Source organism: Pteronotus mesoamericanus, unplaced genomic scaffold (genome assembly GCF_021234165.1).
Source record: "Pteronotus mesoamericanus isolate MK-2021 breed Mesoamerican mustached bat unplaced genomic scaffold, CSHL_Meso_final contig_116, whole genome shotgun sequence".
NCBI lineage: Eukaryota > Metazoa > Chordata > Mammalia > Chiroptera > Mormoopidae > Pteronotus > Pteronotus mesoamericanus.
Genome location: NW_026555027.1, coordinates 20,580,063 through 20,600,911, shown reverse-complemented (window position 1 = coordinate 20,600,911; position 20,849 = coordinate 20,580,063). Strand labels below are relative to the sequence as shown.

Genomic DNA, 20,849 nt, shown 5'->3' with positions numbered 1-20,849 from the left:
CAGCGCAGGCCACCATGCACTTACCTTCTCACACGGAGGAAAAATCGGTAGTGCTTTAAGCATACTTTCATTCCATTAAACACATTTTCATGGCACAGCACCGATATGTATTTTTTAATAAACTTGAGAGAAAAAGGTAAGGTAGACTGATAAACAGAAACTGTGTAGGATTCTTATTAGTAGGATTACCTGCATAGATTATAAATTAGAGAAAAGATCACAGCTAACATTTTAAAATCAAAATACTAGTATGAGAAATATGTATTAAGGTTGCATTTAGTATTTTCCTTAAAGAATTAGGTCACATTCCTATTAATAATATTAAATAATGGCAATTTTATCAATTATCAGTACCAGGATTTGTCCTTTAACACTTCACTATTTTACAGTGCAGGCTACACCTTAAGAAATGCCTGTATTAATTCTACACACCCAACAGTTATTTGCTAGGTGTTAGTACACGTCAAAACTTGGGGAAACTAGTGAATTATTAATAGTAGAATAACATAGAAGTCATCGGACCACATTTCATAGTTTTATTGAGACAGTTTAGCTTTAATTGTCTACTGTAGGTACAGTTCTAGTGACTGCAGTTATATCAAAGCTCTGCTGTCATTATCAATAGCAGATGCAAAGTCGACCGCCATGCCTTAGGCACACACACAAACAAACGATGTTGTACACTCCTGCATGCAAACATAAAGGAAATGTACATTCCTTTTGAATAAAACAATTGTGCACAATTAGTTTGGAATTTGTTAAGCTACCGTTGATTTAGATAAACCTGAGAAAGCACAAAATGTCAAGTAACACTGTTTCCATACTGCTTATTTAATGGCACTATTAATCACACAGAAACCTAGTCAATTATCTATATTAAATCACAGATAATATAAAAATAAACATTTTTGCAAAAGCACTGAAACATACTAGAATTCAAATTCACAAATTTTGATATGTCACATGTATTCCCCTTCATATTAATTTGTAATTATGTATATAACACAATGTACAACAGCATAAAAAAGTAACAGAACTCAGCAGCCAAATATACAATAATACAGTTGTCACTATTAAAATTGGAATTAAAGTTATCAACTGAACAAATGAAACTGTTCAAAATTAGTAGCAGTGTTAAACTTGCTGGTAGTGTGTTACTTAGAAACTCCACCTCAAAGAAATTAAGATTGTATTATTTCACCTTAAAAAGAAACACAGCACAAAAATTTAAAAACTGAGCACAGTTACTGATTACACCAGCTTCCTTTTTCTCTCCCCATCTCCCTAAAATTTTTCTTTAAATTGTAATGCGACATTGATAAAGACCATTCCACCAGACTTCTACCACTTAAGTGCTCTATTTTGAATGTAAGACAAGCATGTTGCATTTGGAAATAAAAGCTCTGATCATATTTGAGGGCTTAATTCTAAATATTCTGAAAAGACAATATAAACTTTTCTATAATATTATATAAAATGTAGACAATATGGATGCAGATGTTTTGTACTTCCTATTGGTCTTACAATTTGATACCAGATTCTGTCTATGTAGAAAGAACCTTAAATAAAAAGAAAAAACGTGCAAAAGCATTTCTAGAGAAAATTAACCATTTGTATCACAGATTTTCATATTTAGATCAAAAAATCTGAAGACAAACATCTCAAGATACTAATATTTGAAAAGCATCATAATTTACAATAACTCGTTTTTATCTATGCATCATATATTATGTAAAATATCCCAGTTGGACATTACTATTATACACTGTAATAAATATAATTTACATCAGTATGTTGGACCTTTCAAGAAAGTCTTTCCATCTGTACAACTGAAGAACTGTAAGCTTCATTAATAAATAACTATTACGATAGCTACAATTTGACCAGCAAAGTTAAAGCTTCAATAGGTCTCTAACTAGTTACACATCTTTCTGTATTGTCACCAGTCCGATTCCCGCTGCTCTAAGCACTGACATCTTTTGTATCCAAAGGCAGTTGAAGGTACTGCCGGAGGAGACTGAAAAAATGTACAAGTCATATGTCCACATCACAATTGGGGAACTTTGTAAGAATCTTCAGCCAAAGACTGGAATTGAAGATCCTGAAAAGTACAGTAGCAGGTTCCACGCACCTCCGGCTGTGTCCGTAGTTCTCATGTTTCCACATCCCCGCAGGCCCCAGCAGCTAGATGTTATCCAGCCTTTTTAATCCAAAGAATGGTCCTGAAAGGGTCACAAGTTCCAAGACTGGCTGAGTGACAATGTCATGGTTTTAGCTCTCAGTTCTACACTCATGTTGTATCTCTCCTTGGTCTTTTTTAGCATTTCAATGCAAACATGTTGATGTTCAAAGAGCCAAAGATGTACTTTGTGTGTCATAAAACACCTTGCACTTGGCAATTAAAAGTCTTGTCTTGTGAAATTTAGTTAACTGATAAATCCTATGATTTCAGCAGTTCTTTCATCAAAATGCCAACAGACTTCTGCTTTTATTAAAATGCTCAAAAATATCACATGTCAAGAATGAGATTTTAAGATCACTGCTTCAAATTGACCCTCTGTATGTTTTCACCATGAACACAGATTCTTCCCAGAGAGCTCTTTTTGCCTGGAAGGAGTTAGTGAGATCATTCTTGTTTCTATTTGACATGCATTCACATGTCACTATTGTCTACTATGTGATGTATGAAACTTAAGAAACACTCTGGAAAAAAAAGATGCCAAGAAGTAAAAAGGGCATTTGTAGTCATTGTCCACATCCTCAATGGATCCACACTCCAAAAGAAAGTTCTCTAGGAGCTGAAGCAATGTACTTAACACAGACTGTAAATCAGGCTGGGCATCCTGAGACCTAAAAGGAAGAAATCTAAAGTAAATGATGAGGAAATACTATAGAAATGTGTACTGTGAGGCTTTGTATTTAAGAATTGCTTTGACATTTCTGTTTTGTTCAATTTAGTGATATTCATCTTGTCTCACTGAACAGGATGCATGACAGGGACCATACGGTGATAACATTTTAAATTTCTTCTTCGGGGATTCCACAACAGACAATCCTGTAGGACCCTAACCAAGTGAGAACCTAACTACACTTTCCTCAAAATGAGTAAGCGTAGGTAAGACATTTAAAAGGTTTCTTCTGTAGTAATTCGGTGCATTAATACTGTAACATTTAGAAAAAGAACCATTTTTTAAAAGCTAAACACAGCTTTTCTTCATTGGTCTTCGTGGCCTGAGACCGGATAAACTGAAACAATTCTAAGAAGAAACTGCAGGTCTCATGAATCTGCAACCCACCCAAGTACTGCACAAACAGAAGTCAGTCCCTGGCTTACCTGTCACTATGCCCCACAGGTTCTTGTCTTAAGACACAACTCCCAATTATTTTATTTATGAAGTGCTTTCAAACACGTTATCCCGCCATGAGTGGCAGACTCGGATGTGCACTTTATTGAGGTCAGTTTTCACAATTAAACAGTGTTTTGACACCAGATTTATTTGTTTGGAGCTGTAAGTCGTCTTACCTCACCTCGTTATTCTACATCACATAGACTTTGAAGGTTTGAAGGGCTGGAAATGCAGCAATGCAATATTCATTAAAAATGTTATTAAAACTATTGAAGTATTTTACAGATTTCTCCTTACTGCTTGGCAGAGAAAAAAATATAAAAGAAACACAGCCCAGTAGTCTTCTCTTACAGACGACTGATAGTGTGATTGAGTAGTTTGTACAAGTCACTTTTCACTGTTAGGGTACTTTAAGTACTTAAATTTCATTATCTTTATATCCCTTTCTCATATATTTCAAATTTTTTTTCCTTTAAATATGAGGATATAAGATCTAGTAAAGGATTGTAGCTTCTCACTGTGCCAACACAACCTACACAAATTCCACCTTCTTTTCATTGCATTTAATGTTTTCCATCATTTCAAAGAAGCAAAAAATAAAAACAAAAAAAGAACCTCTACACCATGATTTTAATCTAAAGTCCTTAGTCTAAAAATGTCTTCTCCCCACTCCCTGTTGCCTCATACATTTGAGAATAGGCTTCTAGGCTCTGCAGTGCAATTGACTTTCAACCACTCTCCCTCTGATAATACTACCCGCCTGCCCAACAACCCTGAACTTGCTAATAGTTATTCGGCTTTGGTCCATAATTTATCTGTGATTTTTTAAATTGTTTTTACAGATGTGAGTGAGCATTTGTACTGGCACCCAAACAAACTCCAGAGGCACTGCACAGCAGTGATGCAAGTCAATGCTCTTTATCACAAGAAGTCTAACTGAGTTCATGCTGTTTACGAGGAAAGCACAAGCACTTTGATTATTCTGAATGCATTTTACCTATCGATAATTTAGGCGGGCTTCCATCATCAAACACTTAACACCCAACATATAGTGAGCAGTTTTCTAGAAATAACTGGACAATCACTTTTTAGCTTTTAAATTCACTGGCTTTACTTTTCAAGTGTCCAAGAAACTCAGTCCCTTACCACTCATGCTGATGGGACCAAAACTGACACCCAGCTAAGATCTCTGTTCACCTGGTATTGAATGAATCCAGCTTAGGACTTTGCTATGTACTCTGCTAACTTTGAGAACGTGGAGCTTCCATTTGTCCACCACTGCCCTCCCACCCCCAGCCATGGATTATTAAAAACATTAAAGGCTAGATGAATCATAAACTTAAGTTTCAGGTGGCCAATTTTGGGGGAGAAATTATTAAGAACAAAATAGCTCCAATACTCAAGTGCACTTTACACAGAAAAGCTTGTAAATTCTAAAGGCAGAAGAGAAGGTAAATATTTAACTAGGGTAGAATTATTTTATTATACATACTTCTGGTGAGACAGAAGGGAGGACTTGAGAGCAAACCCAAACAAGCTTAAGTGTGTGGATGGACATTTCCAGTTCTATTCTGTTTTTAACTCACCAATTTCTTGGTTTGATTTCACTCTAAACTTTTATAAACTTAAAGGGGAGGGGAAGCACATGGCTCTATTAAGCATCCTACCATGTTACAACAGTGGGTGTTTGGGGATTCTTGCGTCTTCACAAGCTTGTATCTCCATTCTGCTTGAACTCGGATAAAATATTGAGGGTCATGTCTTCACTCTTGGACTGCAGATTTGCCTCACTTCTTCGGGAGGCTTTCCTGGTCGCTCGGGAGAGCCTCCTTCTGAAAGTATCTCCTGCCAAGAAATAGAGAATGGGGTCCACACAGCTGTTGAGACTTGCTAGACCTCTTGTCACCTGGTAAGTGGCATAAACCCTGTCATTGAAAGCACACATTTCTGGGGTCTGAAAATCCAGCCGGGCCCTCAAATTCATCGTTTTCATTACATGGAAAGGGATGTAAGACACACCAAAAACAGTCAGTACAATAATCACCAGGTAAATTGATTTCCTCCGCAGAGGCGAGTTGTCCAGGTCGTTGTAAATCAAAGCTTTCACAATTAATCCATAACAGCCCAGGATCAGCACCAAGGGGACACAGAACATGGCCACGGTCGTGCACATGCTGTAGATGAAATAACTTCGCAGGTACTCGTCTGAGGTGGTGTCATAGCAGGTGGTGGTTTTGTTTTTCCGGAGCTGGGTGCCGGTGTAGAAGAGGATGGGCGAGATCCCCACGACCACGATGAGCCACACCAGCACGCTGATGTAGACGGCGTTCTTCTTCTTGAGCCGGCCCAGGGACTTGAGCGGATACACCACCCCGCTGTAGCGGTGCACGCTGATGCAGGTTAGGAACAAGATGCTGCCATAGAGGTTCACATGGAAGATGAACCTCTGCAGCTTACACATGGCATCCCCGAAGATCCAGTCTGTCTTATTGAAGTAGTAGAAGATGAGCGCGGGCAGAGTCAGCACGTACAAGAAGTCGGCCAAGGCCAAGTTGAACATGTACACGGAGATGCCGCTCCACGGCTTCATGTGGAAGACGAACATCCAGATGGCCACGCTGTTGCCCAGGAAGCCGATGATGAACACCAAAATGTAGACAGCCGGCAGGTAGTAAAACTGGAAGCCCGTCTTGGTCAGCGAGCATGTGTACACGGGCGTGGAGGCGACCGTGCTGTTTCCCCAGGAAGAGCCCGGGCCAGCCAGAAAGGCAGCGTCCGTCCCGTTGGGGACAGCCGACCCCAGCAACTCGGCCATTCTGTCCTCCCGGACTTAGGCGGCGGCTCCGAGGGACGGGCGGCGGCGTGAGGGGGGCGGCGGCGGCGGCGGCGGCGAGGGGACCTGCGAGCATCGGAAAAGCGGGCGAGCGGAAGGGAGCGGGCACCGGGGATCCCCGCGGCAGGGGGTGCGCGGGGGTTCGCCCACGCTGGCTCCGGCCCCGCGTTCGCCGCGGGCCATGAAATCCGCCCGGGACCGGGACCGAACCAGGCTGGCAGGCGAGCCAGCAACTTCCCCGTCCCGCTGGCAGCGCCTAAATTACACAACAGGGCGCTCAGGGCACCGCCGGCCGCCGACAACTTTCCGACTGCGCTTTCCCGAGGGGCGGCTAGTCCACGCCGGAGGCGCAGCGAGGTCCAGCCCAACTCACTAGGTTGCACTCCGGCGTGGGGAAGGAGTTTCCCAGCCTCCTTCCCCCAAAGATCAACTTCGTTTGGGCATCTTCCTTCTCCCCACCTTGCAAGCAAAGAGCTCGACTCCTCCGGGGTCCGCGCCGCGTCCGCGTGGCTGCACACCCGTGCGCTTTCGGATCGCGTTCGTCCCCCTTCAGCACGGCTCCGGGGCCCTTCTGGAGGCCCTGCGAGGTCCCGAGTGCAGGGGGCAGGCGGAGAGCCCCGCTCCCGGTGTGGGTGGGCGGAGTTTGGGCACCCGGGCGCTCCGCGGGTGGCGAGGGGCGTGTCTCCTTCGAGCCCGCCCGGCTGCCCGCCCGGCCAGCCGCCCGCGCTCTGCCGGAGCGTCGCCCCGAACCCAAGGCGTTTTCTGGGAAGCCAGTCTGCGCCGTGGCCGGGCGCGCTCAGCTGCTGCCTCGCCGCTGCTACCGGAGTCGGCGGCGAGGACGAGGGGCGCGCCCGGTCAGGGTTGGCTGCTGCGGAGCGATTGGCCGGCGAGCGCTCCTTCCGCCACTATCTCGGCAAAGTGAAGTTGCTGACACACAGGAAACCCTTCCGACCGCTCAGAGCCGCCTGCCTACCCGTCCGGGGCAGAAGTCTCCAGGGCCCTCAAGAACTACGCCAGGTGTATGCAGGTTCCAAGCAGCCAGCCGTGCCCCGCTGGAAACGCCCAGGCTTTGCTGTGTGCCTCTGCACCGAGACCAGATTCCTGGCACAGGCAGGAACCTGCTAGTCCAAGGGAGCCCCAGCTTTTAAAGGCGAGAGTGCTGGGAGGAGGACGGGAAGAATATCTCTCTGCCCTTCTGGTCTGCTTTGTCCTTTTTCTTTAAATATTGATGTTTCTCGACTGATCAAATGCTAATAAAGACACCATTGGTAACATCAACTTGAGAATTTCTGGAAGGACTTTGTAAAAATATAAGTTTATACTACATGTTGCGCCAGCACAATTAAACTTGATACCTGTCACCTACCGACAACGCAAGCTCCCCAAATTCTCTTGTGCAGTGCATTTTCACTAATGATCAGAGGCAGCAATAAAAAAAATAATTTAAAAATATTGTTTTGGACACAACTTGAATGTTAAATACACTTTATATAAAATAGACGTAAAGGACAATTGCAACCCTGAGTGGTTAAGGTATGGTTTGGGGATTTATTATCAATCTTGTCTTTTAAGTGATTAGTCACAATTATCTCTAGTAAGTACTTTTACAATATAGGTTGAGAATTCCTTAAATACTTTTTTTAGAACATTTTTTTCATGGCTTGATTGCATCAAAAATTTAGCCAATACATTTCAAAATTGTATTTAAGTTAAATTGGAAAATGAATGAATTATTAGCCATTCAGGGACATATTTCAATGGGCCCCCACAAGAATATAATCTAGCACTTCTTGACATTTACTAATTAGTGCAATATTTTATATGAAATATTTACAAAGGCTTTTCTCTTGGAGGAAAAGAATCCAAAAAGAAAATATCTGTAAACCACATACCATAAAGATTTCTTTCTGGTCCTAGATGTTACATGGTAATTTTCTCTTAAAAAATGTTCCGGAAAACCAGAAGCTGCTTTGATAACACAAAGAAAAAGTCCCTGCAAGACCCAAATTGTCCTTTAGAGGAATGTACACAGAAAAGACCATATCCAAGCACATGGTGTTGTGAGCACAATGGTATTTTGAACTGCGGTCAATTGAAAAGCATGAAAACAAATGATATAATTAGACTGAATAACAAGTAAAGAACATGAATGTTGCTTTGAAATGTCTTAATTGAAGTAAAAGCTACAGGCCTCTGTTTTCTCATCTATACAATAAGGGAGATGGATTTGATTATCTTTTATTTTTCATTCATCTCCCAAATGAAGTGAGTCTATAATTTGTAGCCTTAACATTTTCATATTGTTTGATTGGATGGAACTAACTGGGATGATGTTCCATTAAGAGAGAGAAGGAAGCAAGGAAAACCATTAAGAGTTCCATTGGTACTCAATAGGTCCTAACTTCTCCTTGCTTTGCATTTTTTATTTGCAACATAAGAGGTATGTAACCTCACTCAGAAGTCCTTTGCAAATGCATTAACTCATAATGTGAGTGTTTTGAAATGTACACTTAGTCCAAATACCATTAGGTATATTCAGAAAACTTGACACTTATTAACTATTTAATTTAATTAGTTTTAGAGAGAGGGGAAGGGAAAGAGACAGAGAGGAAAAGAAATGCCATTTTTTATGAGAGAGGAACAGTTGCCTCTCACACGCCCCCAGCTGCGGACCCGGCCTGCAACCCAGCCATGTGTCCTGACTGGGAATTGAACCAGCAACCATTCCATGCACAGGCCGGCTCTCAATCCACTGAGCCACACCAGTCAGGGCAGAAAATTTGACGCTTTTCTTGGAATCTGTGGGAGATAGTTGTTCTGAGTGTACCACAGCCTTTTTTTTAAAATGATGTTAAAAAGGTAAATTTTGTAAACACTGCTTTTACATTCAGCATATTTAACTATATATTTATAATATGTTTGTTATATTTTAAATCAAAATTGTGCTTTATGGAAATAATTGACATGTATTAAGTTATCATTTGTTGATAATTTTATATTTGTAAAACATCAAACTAGATTTAATGAAAGGATAAAATTAAAATCTAAGACCCAATAACATATCAGTATTTATTGATGTTTGAACACCAATTATATATGCCTTAAAGGTATGAAAAGAACATGGTATATAAATTTACGTGACTTCCCCTAAATGTTTTGTATTTATTTGCTTTGTATATGATTAATGATGTAAATGAGTAACTTCCAATTTCTGATTATTTGGGAATGCCAAGAACATCATAGCTAACCATAATAATAACATATACCAATAGCAATAATAATGACCCTTTCTTTTATACCTAGCACTGTGCACATACAACAAGCATTATCATTTTTAATCCTTAAAAATACACTATGATGATAAGTGACAGTTGTAAACCTATTTTATATGTGATGAAACTAAGGCACAGAGAGGTGAGCTAACTTACCCATGGTCACACAGTAACACTGAGACCAAAACCTAAGCCATCCATCCCAAAAGCCCACACATTTAACCACTGTTCTATGATGTAATTAACACAAGTACAGGGCATTGATAAGAAAATTAACTTTCAGTGATCTTTACAGTTGAGCATAGAAAGGGGTCATTCCCAGAGCGTAACAGGACAGAAAATTTTGAGCCAGGTGTTGAAAGGTGCTGAGAGTCAAAGAGTATGTAAGCTTCCCAAATGTTCTACTTCTCTACTTATGCTTTTCTAAAAAGCCAACAATTTATGTAAGATCTGAGAAGGACCCACACTCATGGGAAAGTCAGATTTGTTTAGCCTCAGGCTCATAAACAAAAAGGCTGCCCTTCTTGTATTTACAGAGATTCTCATAACCATCCTTAGGAAATCTCTTCTTTCTTCTTCCTTAAAAGCACAGAATCCAATGGTCATTGAAGATGAAAAGATTTTTGAAAAAATTCTAATCAAGAGCCACAAGCATAAAAAGAAACAAATAACTGGATAAACATAAAATATAAAGCCTCTCAACTTTAAAGTTGGGACTAAGAATGTGAGATTCAATAAGCATAATACTACAAATGCTGAACCTAATCTACATAGCAGTGTAAAGAAGAGTGTGCCAATGGGCAGGACGCCTACTAGGATTTTACAGTTAAGAGGCCCTGAGACCCTGACTTAGGAGTTAACAGCATCTTTTGAGAGATCCTTCTAAGTATAATAAGTAAGGTGTGATAACTTCTGAGCTATACCTTAAGAAAGTGAGAAAACTCCTGTGTTCCCCAGGAAGAAAATAGGAGAAAGAAAAAAGGGTCTAAGGAATTCAGAGTCAGTGTCTCCCAGTGAATAAAGAGAAGGCAAGAGGGCCGCTGCGGAACGGAAGTGGATGAGGAGCATACTGAGAAAGAATGAAAGGATTGTCCTGTGCTGCGAAGCACCCAGCTGCTCCTATAAATTATGCACTTGTCATGGATTCAATCAGTAGACTTCCTGAAATTTATTTCATTAAGAATTACAGCAGGGGGAGAGGACACAGCATAGGATAAAGCGGGGTTGCTCCAAGGTTGGGATGAGAATAGGAGACCAAGAGACCAGGGAGGCCTCAGGAAAGAGAAGGGAGACAGAAACTGGGGGCGGGGGGTGAGCAGGAAAGTGCAGGAGGGGAAGGAGGAGAAAGCAAGGCACTTGCTTAGAAACAGGAGATTTCACTGAGTATTGCTTTTCAATGATTTAGCTTTAAATCAGGGTGCGTGTCAGGGGAGGGGCATAGAGGTGGTGAAATGACACAGGCTACACGTCGCTATTTGCCCCTTGGCAGATGACCCTGAGCTAAGTTTTCTGTCTGTACCCTAACACTTGCAGGAACCTGTAAGAGCCCAGGCCACTTGTATCTTCTTCCATCCTTCAGGAAGCTTCTGGCTCCCAGAGCACTCAAGGGAACTGCTTTCCCTCTTTAATATTTACTTCCCTTATCCCCACCCATGTGAAGACCTGAGTTTCGAACCTTGGGCGCTCCATAATGTTTTCAAAAGAATTTTGTTAAATCCAGAATGAAAGGCTCCAGTCCTGAATTTGTAGGCTCAGTCTTCCTCTTCTTTTTCTCATTACTAAATATTCCATTTGCTCTTTTTGTTTCTGACCTATCTGGGTTTACTAAGGCATATCTTCCAACATTTACTGATAACAGATTAGAAATGCTGTATTACACGCCAGTTCTTCCACAGTTTCTTTATACACTTAGCGTTTTAAAGAGACAGCAAAATAAATGTTCATAAAGCCTGTGGATACACAAATATCTTTAGAGCCAGGTACCTATATCTGAAGTCTTATACCATAATCACAGACTTATAAAGGGTTTCCATGGTAGTAGAAAGGATAACAACATGACATTATTTGAGTTACTTGTTATTTGTCATCATTATTATATCCACCATAAATAAATTGTTGATTTTTGGTATACCTATATTTTGAATGTATAAGCTAAATTCCCAATAGGCAAAAGAAAATATGTAAAAATAAAAGAGATACCTGTTTTCTTATGTTGTCATGTCTTCCATACGCTCACTCTAGAAATGTTGATCTTAATTAGGTCCCCAGAGTCTCACAGTTTTCAGTATTAAACTTAATAATAGTTGTTGTCACTTATGTTTCAGATTTTGGAATTTGGCTCTCTGAAAAGTTGATAAAAAGTTTTTACCAGAAGCACTCTGACTATTGTGTCCATTTTATATTTGTAGGTTGGTGTCTTGAGGAAAGGCTGACAGGATGGGCTAACCCTAGAGAGTTTTCTTACAATAAGACAATTTAGGATGCTTTTCTGGAAGGATATCTGAGTGACCAAAGAAAGCACCCAATTAGATAACATGCTAAGATGAAATGGTCCCATCCCTCATGGATGGAAACAATAAAATTGAATTTAAAAAAAAAAAGTTATTTGTACTTGACAAAGAACCAGAATAGAGGTCAGATAATGCTTCAGGTTGGTCATATAATTAGTTACTCCTTAATAAATTCTTGTGCTTTCAATGATACGGTTCAGCAGAGCCTCAGAATCTAACATTAGTTCTGATTTTCATCTCTCAGCTTTAGTCCCAGACACCTGCTAGTGTAGCTAGATAGTTATCTTAGAGACTGCAACATAGTCACTATAATTAGTGATTATAGCAACATAGTGACTATAACTAGTAAGTAGAACACTACTTTAATTCACAGGCAACCTCTATTTTGAAACTATTCAATTTTGTGAAACTATTTAACACAATTTATCAAAACTGAATATGCATACAGCTTACTTGGGAGATACCACCAAAAGTCACCTGCAGGTATGGGAGAGAGTACAAGACTCGCATGTCCAGCAAGTTCCCTCTGGTGTCCCATCTCCCCATCCAACCAGTATGTTCTATGAGTAGCAAGATTTTATATGATCTTGCCTGACATTGCTTTGCTAGGCTGACTTAGAAACAATGAAAATGTTTCTATCCAATCACTAAAATACCTTAAAGGCTTAGGATTCTTGAACTTTGGCATACATGTGTCATGAGCAATTTGGAACATTTTTATATTTTAGCTCAGGACATACGATTTTAGAGAAGACAAAAATGGCTCAAAGGCCATTCAGGGCTACTTAACAGCTGCATAACTAGACACATTGCCAAACCTATTCACTGTCAATGATTTTATCAAATAACAACTATATCACAGTATAAGAATATGATTATGTAAAGTGCTGAGGGCTCATCTCTCTGCAGGTGAGTTTTCTTTCTGTCTATGTGGACATGACAACAGGACCACTCATAGCTTAGCATTATTTCCAATAATGCATTGCTGGGGAAGGAATCTGGACTGACATGGCCCAGCTCACTTTGGGCTGAAGGAGAAATGGAAGGGCTCAGCAATCTCAGAGTCTTCCTCCATGGCTGAGTAACAGACGCCAAAAAAAGAGAAAGGTGGGCTACTTCTTTTAGGAGATATGAGTTCAGGGAGGATGTGATCCACTAAAGAAATAGTTATCTCTGGTGCAGAGAGCAATACGACCATGGATGTGATTGGTGGGTGGAGAGGGGAAAGCAGGAAGAACAGAGTTCCAGGAAATGCAGTTGTGACAAGCGGACTCCAAAGTCTTAGGCTAGAGGAGCACGCCTGCAGCCATACAGAGCCTGGCAGAGAAGACAGTTCTCTGGGTCTGGTGAGAGCGGGCCGTGGGAGCCCACCAGTTGTGGCAGAGAAGGTGGTGAGAGTCAAATGCCAGTGAGAGTACCCAGGTGGAGATCCGGGAGCAAATGGAAGAGCTGAGCAGAATGAAAAAAGTAAGGGGGCAGACAGTAGAAAAATACTGTTATCTATTTTGTCTTTGCTAAAGGTGTGAGGCAGGAAGGAAGGAAGGAAGGAAGGAAGGAAGGAAGGAAGGAAGGAAGGAAGGAAGGAAGGAAGGAAGGAAGGAAGGAAGGAAGGGAGGAAGGAAGGAAGGAAGGAAGGGAAAGGAAAACAAAGGAAAGGAAAGGAAGAAAGAAGGGAAGGAGGGAGGGAGGAAGAGAGGAAAGAAAGCAAGCAAGCAAGCAAGAAAACAAGAAAGAAAGAAGGAAGGAAGGAAATGAAAGGATGGGAAGGAAGGAAGGAAGAAGGAAGGAAGGAAGGAAGGAAGGAAGGAAGGAAGGAAGGAAGGAAGGAAGGAAGGAAGGGTCTTTGCATTTGTATTAGGAAAATGGAAGTCTCTGTTTAATTAAAGATAAATCATGAGATTCTGCTTCCTTTATGGAAACCAGCCCCAAGGCATGGTCATTGCCACTGGGACCCTAATTACTAATTCAGTTGAGAGGTGCCCAAGGGACATATTTACAGGAATTTGAATCCCTGGAAATGAGGAGTTTGACATGAGCATCAGAGCAGCAGAGAAGTTGAATTTGGTTCAGATTACTAGTGCCTCAGGAGAAAGTGGAAACACAAGTCTGGAAAAATTTTGTAGTGATTGCATTAACCAGTCATGGCTAAAAGCTCTGTTCATTTTTCTCAGGTATGGCATTTTGACCATAAGACACATTATAATTTACTTTAGCAAGATACCATCAGAGGCTAGCAGCTCACAATTGGCAGATGCTAAGATGGAAACGGCAGGCTGGTAAGGGTGTAGAGTGGAAAAAATGAATGTGTGAAGGACAGCATGGCAAGGGGAAGTCGAGCTTAATTAGCAACCCAGTGCGTTTCATTTACTGACAGATAAGATTACTAACAGCATGGAGGCCCTCAGAGGTCTGCCCAGGGGAGACTGACAATGTCATGAAGTTGGTGTTTGGCAAGTGTGGAAAAGGGGCCCACGAATGGAGGACAAGGTTGATATCCATAGTTATTATAAACATACACGCGCGCGCGCACACACACACACACACACACACGGGGTGGGGGGAGGGACATGTGTAATAGTGTCAACAATAAAAATAAACATAAAGGGAAAATTTGTATATAGTTTTGTTGAGGGGGAATATTTTGTTTATAGTATTCACCAAGAGCATGTTGTATATTATAATATAATATTATTTATGTTGTAATCAACAAAAGGAGAAACAAAAGAACTAAGCTGAGCACATCTGCTCAGAAAAAAATGCAAGAAAAAGATGTGGGGTTCTAAGAGAAGGAAAGGACTTGGCCTAGGCATTTCAAGAGCAAAAAGAGAAATAAATGAGTTGCTACTGTAGTCATTGAAGGATAAGGCAAAAGGAAACAGACATAGTAGGTAGGATCAACAAGAGATAGGTCTGTAAATATCTGAGATATGAGGGAAGGAGACAAATTCTCCTTCAAAAAAAAAGTATTTGGGTTAGAAATTCTTAGAAGTCACATATGAGAAAAAGAAGGGAAGCTGTTTCCTTTTTCTCATGAAGAGAAAGCGAAAGAAAATAAATATTACAAAGATGTAAATAGTAAATATATTAAGTGTAAAAGGGTTATATGAAGAATTTAGAATATGAAAAGTAATAGCATATAGTTACATATGAGGAAATGAGGTATAAATTTGCAGGCAATGAATAGGGGCAAAAAAGAAAAAGATGAAAAAAAGTTAATGGTAAAAGAAATGTTGACAAAGACTTAAGAGCTGATGAGTTTGCCACAAATCTGGATAAAGCAGAACTTAAAATCACAACATGTGAGAAGGATAATGTCAGGCCTTAGAAGATTGATTATATGACTTGTATAGCGTTCTGAAATGAAAGCATATATGTATGTGTACACATAAACACGTGTTGTGTATGTTATAAAAAGCAGAGCTGAGAATGAAGGAAAAAAGGATTGTGGCTCTTAAGTAACATAACTTGTTGAAGGATTATGGATTATTATGTGGACAATCTAAAATGTGAACGGAAAAGGTGTGGCTTTTTTCAGTGACAGACTGAAGAAAGAGAAATGATCAGCTTTCACCATTCCAGAAATGAATGATAAGATGGCATTTTTAGGGAAGAGCTTTATCTAGTTTAATGGCCTTGGCTGGATTCCTTCTGTTGACTGCCTGACCTGACTTTGCCTCCTATATTGTTGGCTTATAGGAGACTGTTAGAATGACAAGTATGATGAAATAAAGAGACTCTCCATCTATTTTTTCAAAAATGCACTTCATTTCCAATAAAATGATGCAACTGATTGCCCACAAACAAGATTATTGATGGAAGAAAATACATACTGCACACATGTACACATATGCACACTCAAACAAGAACACAAAACAGATGCAAAATTCCATATTCTGGCCCCCACAGGCATGGCTCAGGTGGTTGGTTGTTATCCCGCAAAGCGAAAGGTCACCAGTTCAATTCCCTGTCAGGCCACATTCCTGGGTTGCGAGTTTGGAGCCCAAGTGGGCGCATATGAGAGGCAGGCTATTGATGTTTCTCTCACACATTGATGTTTCTCTTCCTCTTTTTCGCCCTACCTTCTTCTCTCTCTAAAATAAATAAATAAATAAATAAAAATCTTTTTAAAAAAATTCCCTACCTTGGGCCAACCAATGTTAATATTTGCTCTACAAAAGATTTTCCCCTTCAGTTTTATCCATATAAATATATATTTAGATGCACATTATAAATCAGCGTTCTATATGATAGCTTTCTGCATTCTTGCCAGTGTGCATACATACCCTAAAATTTTCTTAATGGTAACAGAATATCACTGGTATTATTGAAGAGTCGAAGGAAAGAAGACTAGAGTTTACTGGTATTACTAAACAAGGAAAGCTGACACACTAATGGAGGATTTGATATATAAAATAAAGAGACATGCTATCAAGGGACCGAGGGAGCCCAATTTTCATAACAGGTATCAAGGTGCCTAAATTAAGTTTAGATTAAGACTTTGAAGCAGGTGTCCAATAAGTTTTTTCAATAACAGACAAAGATAAAGCTCTTACCCTTTAAGTTACTGCAAAAAGTTCATAACTAAATATTCCCTACTCAGAAGTTTTCAGTAAGAAAAAAAAATCAATATGACAGGTGACACGCATCTCAAACATAAAAGAACTGACATTTAAAGTACAAAAGTAAAGTGGGTATTTAGTCTTAATTCATTAATAGGACAAAGAAGAAATGGTAAGGACAATACAAAGACAAGGAAAAAGTACTTAACAACATATTAGTAACCTATGCAAGAAGTTGTAATGAGAATCTTTAAACCAAAAAGAAAAGCAAAGAATATTTATTTATACAGAAAATACAAGGAAGATCCAAAGGTAAATTGGAAATTAGAAACAAGAAAATAAACATAATGAGAAATAAGAAATAGTTGTTTTTGAACATAGGGTGAGTTCAGCCCAGTGGTTTGGGGATAAGTATTTATTCATAGCCATAACCAAGATACTCATAAAAATAATAGTAAATATTTAGTGAACACACTGTCAAGTCCACTGCAGTTTACATCTTTTTCTAATTTAATCTTTGGGAATAATAAAAAGGTAGTTCTCTGCTGAAGAGTTAGGGTGTTATAGAAATGGTTTAGATAAAAAACAGAAAATATAAGGGAGAATAAAAACATTGAGACAAAGGCAAAGACCTAAATTTAAAAAGGAAAATAGGCAAGTTAAATACAAGAAAATGTCCAAGTAAATCAATACCCACAAACTAGAAGCTGCTGATTTTGATGAAGAGGACATGATAAAACTCAAGCAGTGCCAGGAAAGAAAACCGGGAAAAAGCAGGGCTACCATACGGAATGTTTTGTAAAACCCCCGAAACTCCTGATTAAAACCAACGTGGGAAAACTCAGCAGTTCTCCAAAAGAAAGATGCAAGGATAAATTCCCCCTTACTGAGGGGAGGTACTGTAGGAAAAGAGCGGAGAGCCTGATGGCCGAGATTAACTGGGGAAGTCACAGAAAAGGAGCTGGAAAAGTGGGCCAGATGAGATTGCAGTAAAAATTTATTAGGTATTACTAGAAGGAAAAGAAAGAATCCAAGAACTCTAATCATGGAGATCAAGTCTTTCTGGGAGATGAAATGTAGAAAAATGAGGGAAGGAGACAGGAGAATGTGCCAAGTGGGCAAAACCACATTAGAGAAAAGATGGGCAAACCACATCACCACATCGTAGAAAACAGGAGGAAGAAAAAGTTGAAGGGAGAAAATATGTAAGAAATTGATTTTCAAAGCTATGCAAATTGTTGGTTGGAGAAGAGTAATAAATGCATACAGAAGACTTCCTTCAAATGCTGTCTATACCAGCGACTTTACAAAGCTAAAATATTACATATAGAAAATAAACCTGGAAACACAAATGCTATTTCGTTTGCCAGTTTCTGGACTATAAGTAAATGAGACCCATTAGGTTGAAAGTATTGAAGATAATGAGAATTAGTCCAATGGCTTCCCTGTAAAGGTCTCAAATTAAGAAGACCAGAGGGAGACTTGCAAATTGTTCTTTCCGGTCTGTTCCCCCTGCGGCACACAGGCACCTGAAGCGGAATGGCTGCCCTTGAGTCCAGCTGGAGTAACAGCGCAGCGCTCCCAGGCTGGGCTGCTCTCTCAGTAAGGGAACTGCAACCCTACGTGCTCTTGGTTCTTCGCGGCCGTGAAGACCCTGGGATTCATAGTTATTGTAAATAGTGTCAAAATGATTCAAGTTTCCCTATTATCCTCAGCGCAGAGTGCGATGATAATCATATAATTCTTCATCCTTTCTCAATAATCTTTCTATTTTGCCTCTCCAAACTCAGCAATTTGAACTTCCAACATCTCTTCTGTCTCCTCTCCTGTAAAATGTTTAAGAGAGAAAACTAACAAGATGCCGTATTTTCCATGTAAATGTGCAGGAATAATAAAAATGTATATGGCCTAGAGTTCAACACCTTCAGCACACACGTATCGCTCAGGGTGCAAAGAGCGGGATCCGCCCTGGGGCCGAGCCGCTGCTCTGCCACTGCCTGGCAGGGGGCACTTTGCTTCCCTGTGTGCACTTTCTTTGTCTGTAAATTGGGAGTATTAATTTCTCTATCTACCCATCTCTTGGGATATTTCAAAAATTAGATAATGGACTTGCACTTTGAGCTATTTGGAAAAACCAATGGTACATAAACTTAAAGAAGTGTTGTTTTATGACCTTGTGCTTTGCAATGTAACTATTTAGATATCTGAGATTCTATACTCAGTCAATTATGTGCTCTTTATATAGTATCAATTATACAAGTGTCTCTAAGTATTTGCTTTTACCATGCACTTTATTAATACTTAATAGTATGGATTCTGGATTATTATTCTATTACATGCTATTTTTTAAACACACAACAAGGAAGTAGATAATATGAATAGTGTTTGCAGCAAAAATATTTTTCATTCTTTCTTTTTCTTAAAATAGGAATTTCATTGTATTTTCTGTGCTCAAAAGACTTGTATTTTCTCCAAATTTCATTAAGTTGAGATTTTTAAACACTCTTCCCAACAGCCCCAAGTTTTTCTTTCCAAACCCTCCCCTCAAGGCCGCATTGTTTGCTTTCTAACACGTTCTGGGATAATCTGGCCTCTCAGTCTTTCTTCGTGACATTGCCTCTTCCTTGCCCTCTCCTCTCTACCTTTTCAATTTTTTTGTACTTTAAAAACCTTGAAGAACCAATGGGGTGGAAGACTATACATACATTATACACAAGCACACACACACACACATATATGTATATGTGCATTTATGTTTATATGAGATATTTTGTAGTCAAAGCCAATAATAAAATGCTTATTCATATACATTTTTAACTTCCCTATAAAATTTAAAGCTTTCATTTTCATGAGATTGTTTTCTTAAATGTTCAAATTCTCTCTGCTCTTGTTTTGTCATTCTGTCTGACGTGAATTCTCCTGCTTTACAATCGGCACCACTGGGGAAGCTTTGGAATGCGGCAAAAAAGAAAAAATGGATAGATCTCATAACCACCAGTAAATGACAACTCTTCCAAATTGTTTCTTCCCCAGCATCCTAGGGGGAGTGAAGATCTGTTTCTGATAGAATTACTGCTTTTGCATGAGCCCTCCTACCTCTCCCCTTGTAATTACTGGCGTTTTGCAAATTATTTTTTGTTGAAACAAAAAAAAGAGTTAAAGGACTCATGGACATGGACAACAGTGTGGTGATTGTTGGGAGAGGGGTACATGGGGACTGAATAGTAGAAAAAATATAAAGATAATATATTTTTTAAAATTGTAAAAAGGGTTAAAAATGGGATGTTTATTGTAGGTAACATTTTCACTTCATATTATAAAAATTCATTAATTTATTTGAAAGATAATTATTGACTATGAGTAATGTGTAAGAAACTAAATAGCTCATATATTTTGAACCTTCATTCATGTATTATTATTAATATAATGTATTTTATTAAAGTGTTAATGTATATTTTAAAATAAAAACAAGAAAGCTTAAATTTAAATAATTGAGTAATGACAGTAGAGAAGAATAAAGAGTAATAATGTATTCAGAACAGTATTTAAAAAAACTACAATTGTTGACCTTAAAATTATTTTTCAGGATTCTCTTAAATATTGTAGATATGTTCTTTCCTTTTCAATACATTGCTAAAATAGTTATAAAGGATAAAAAAACATTAACTCACAAAAAGTAAAAAGAATGAGAAATGAAACATTAAGAGATGAGATATTTAAACACATTTTATGGTAATGGCGTTAATTGTTAATTAACAGAGCAAAGAAAGCTATTTCTTGAAGTAAAACTTCCTCAGAAACACAATGAATTTATCATTTAAAGGGTTATTATTTGGAAACACTAGCTACCAAAAGAGATGGCAAGAACAAGGGAATTTTTTAAAAATCTGTACCTGGAGAAAGGAAACCTAGGCTGAAAGCTCCCATGTCTCCTCTCTTACTTTGCACAGTGAGAAAGCTACATCTTAAAAACCACTCCTCGCCTGCCTGCCAACCACTAGACCTCAGGTTAAATGGAAGACTATGGTGACAATAGGTATGAAATCACAAAGCTTATTTAAGAACTGTATTGTGACTGATGGGCTTTGGCCTCCTAAGAGCACTCCGGCAGGCAGCATCTATACTCTCAGCTGTTTCCACCACTCTCTCCAACCCACACTCCAGCAGGTCATGCACCGATTCTTCCGTAGTGTACAAAAGGCCCTTTCTCCAACGCTCCTCCTTATCCCAAAGAAAGGTTCCTAAATATTGACCCTCCTCGATGTCAAATCTGAATATATAAAAAGGGACTCGAATCACTTGAAAAAGGCTTTCTATTTGAAGGAAAT

General features: G+C 39.3%; 1 protein-coding gene across 1 annotated transcript; it reads right to left on the bottom strand.

Moving 5' to 3' along the window:
* Positions 1 to 528: 528 nt before the first annotated feature.
* P2RY1 (purinergic receptor P2Y1) lies at positions 529 to 6,170 on the bottom strand. Its single transcript, XM_054579790.1, has 2 exons — positions 5,015 to 6,170; positions 529 to 2,850 (listed from the first exon to the last, which is right to left on the bottom strand). Exon 1 carries the CDS (start codon positions 6,160 to 6,162, stop codon positions 5,053 to 5,055), a length of 1,110 nt encoding a protein of 369 aa, XP_054435765.1. The 5' UTR covers positions 6,163 to 6,170; the 3' UTR covers positions 529 to 2,850; positions 5,015 to 5,052.
* Between the last annotated feature and the right edge of the window lie 14,679 nt (positions 6,171 to 20,849).

Bases quoted from the DNA above. Each gene is read 5' to 3' on its own strand.
- P2RY1 (XM_054579790.1), bottom strand. From the start codon at position 6,162: ATGGCCGAGTTGCTGGGGTCGGCTGTCCCCAACGGGACGGACGCTGCC.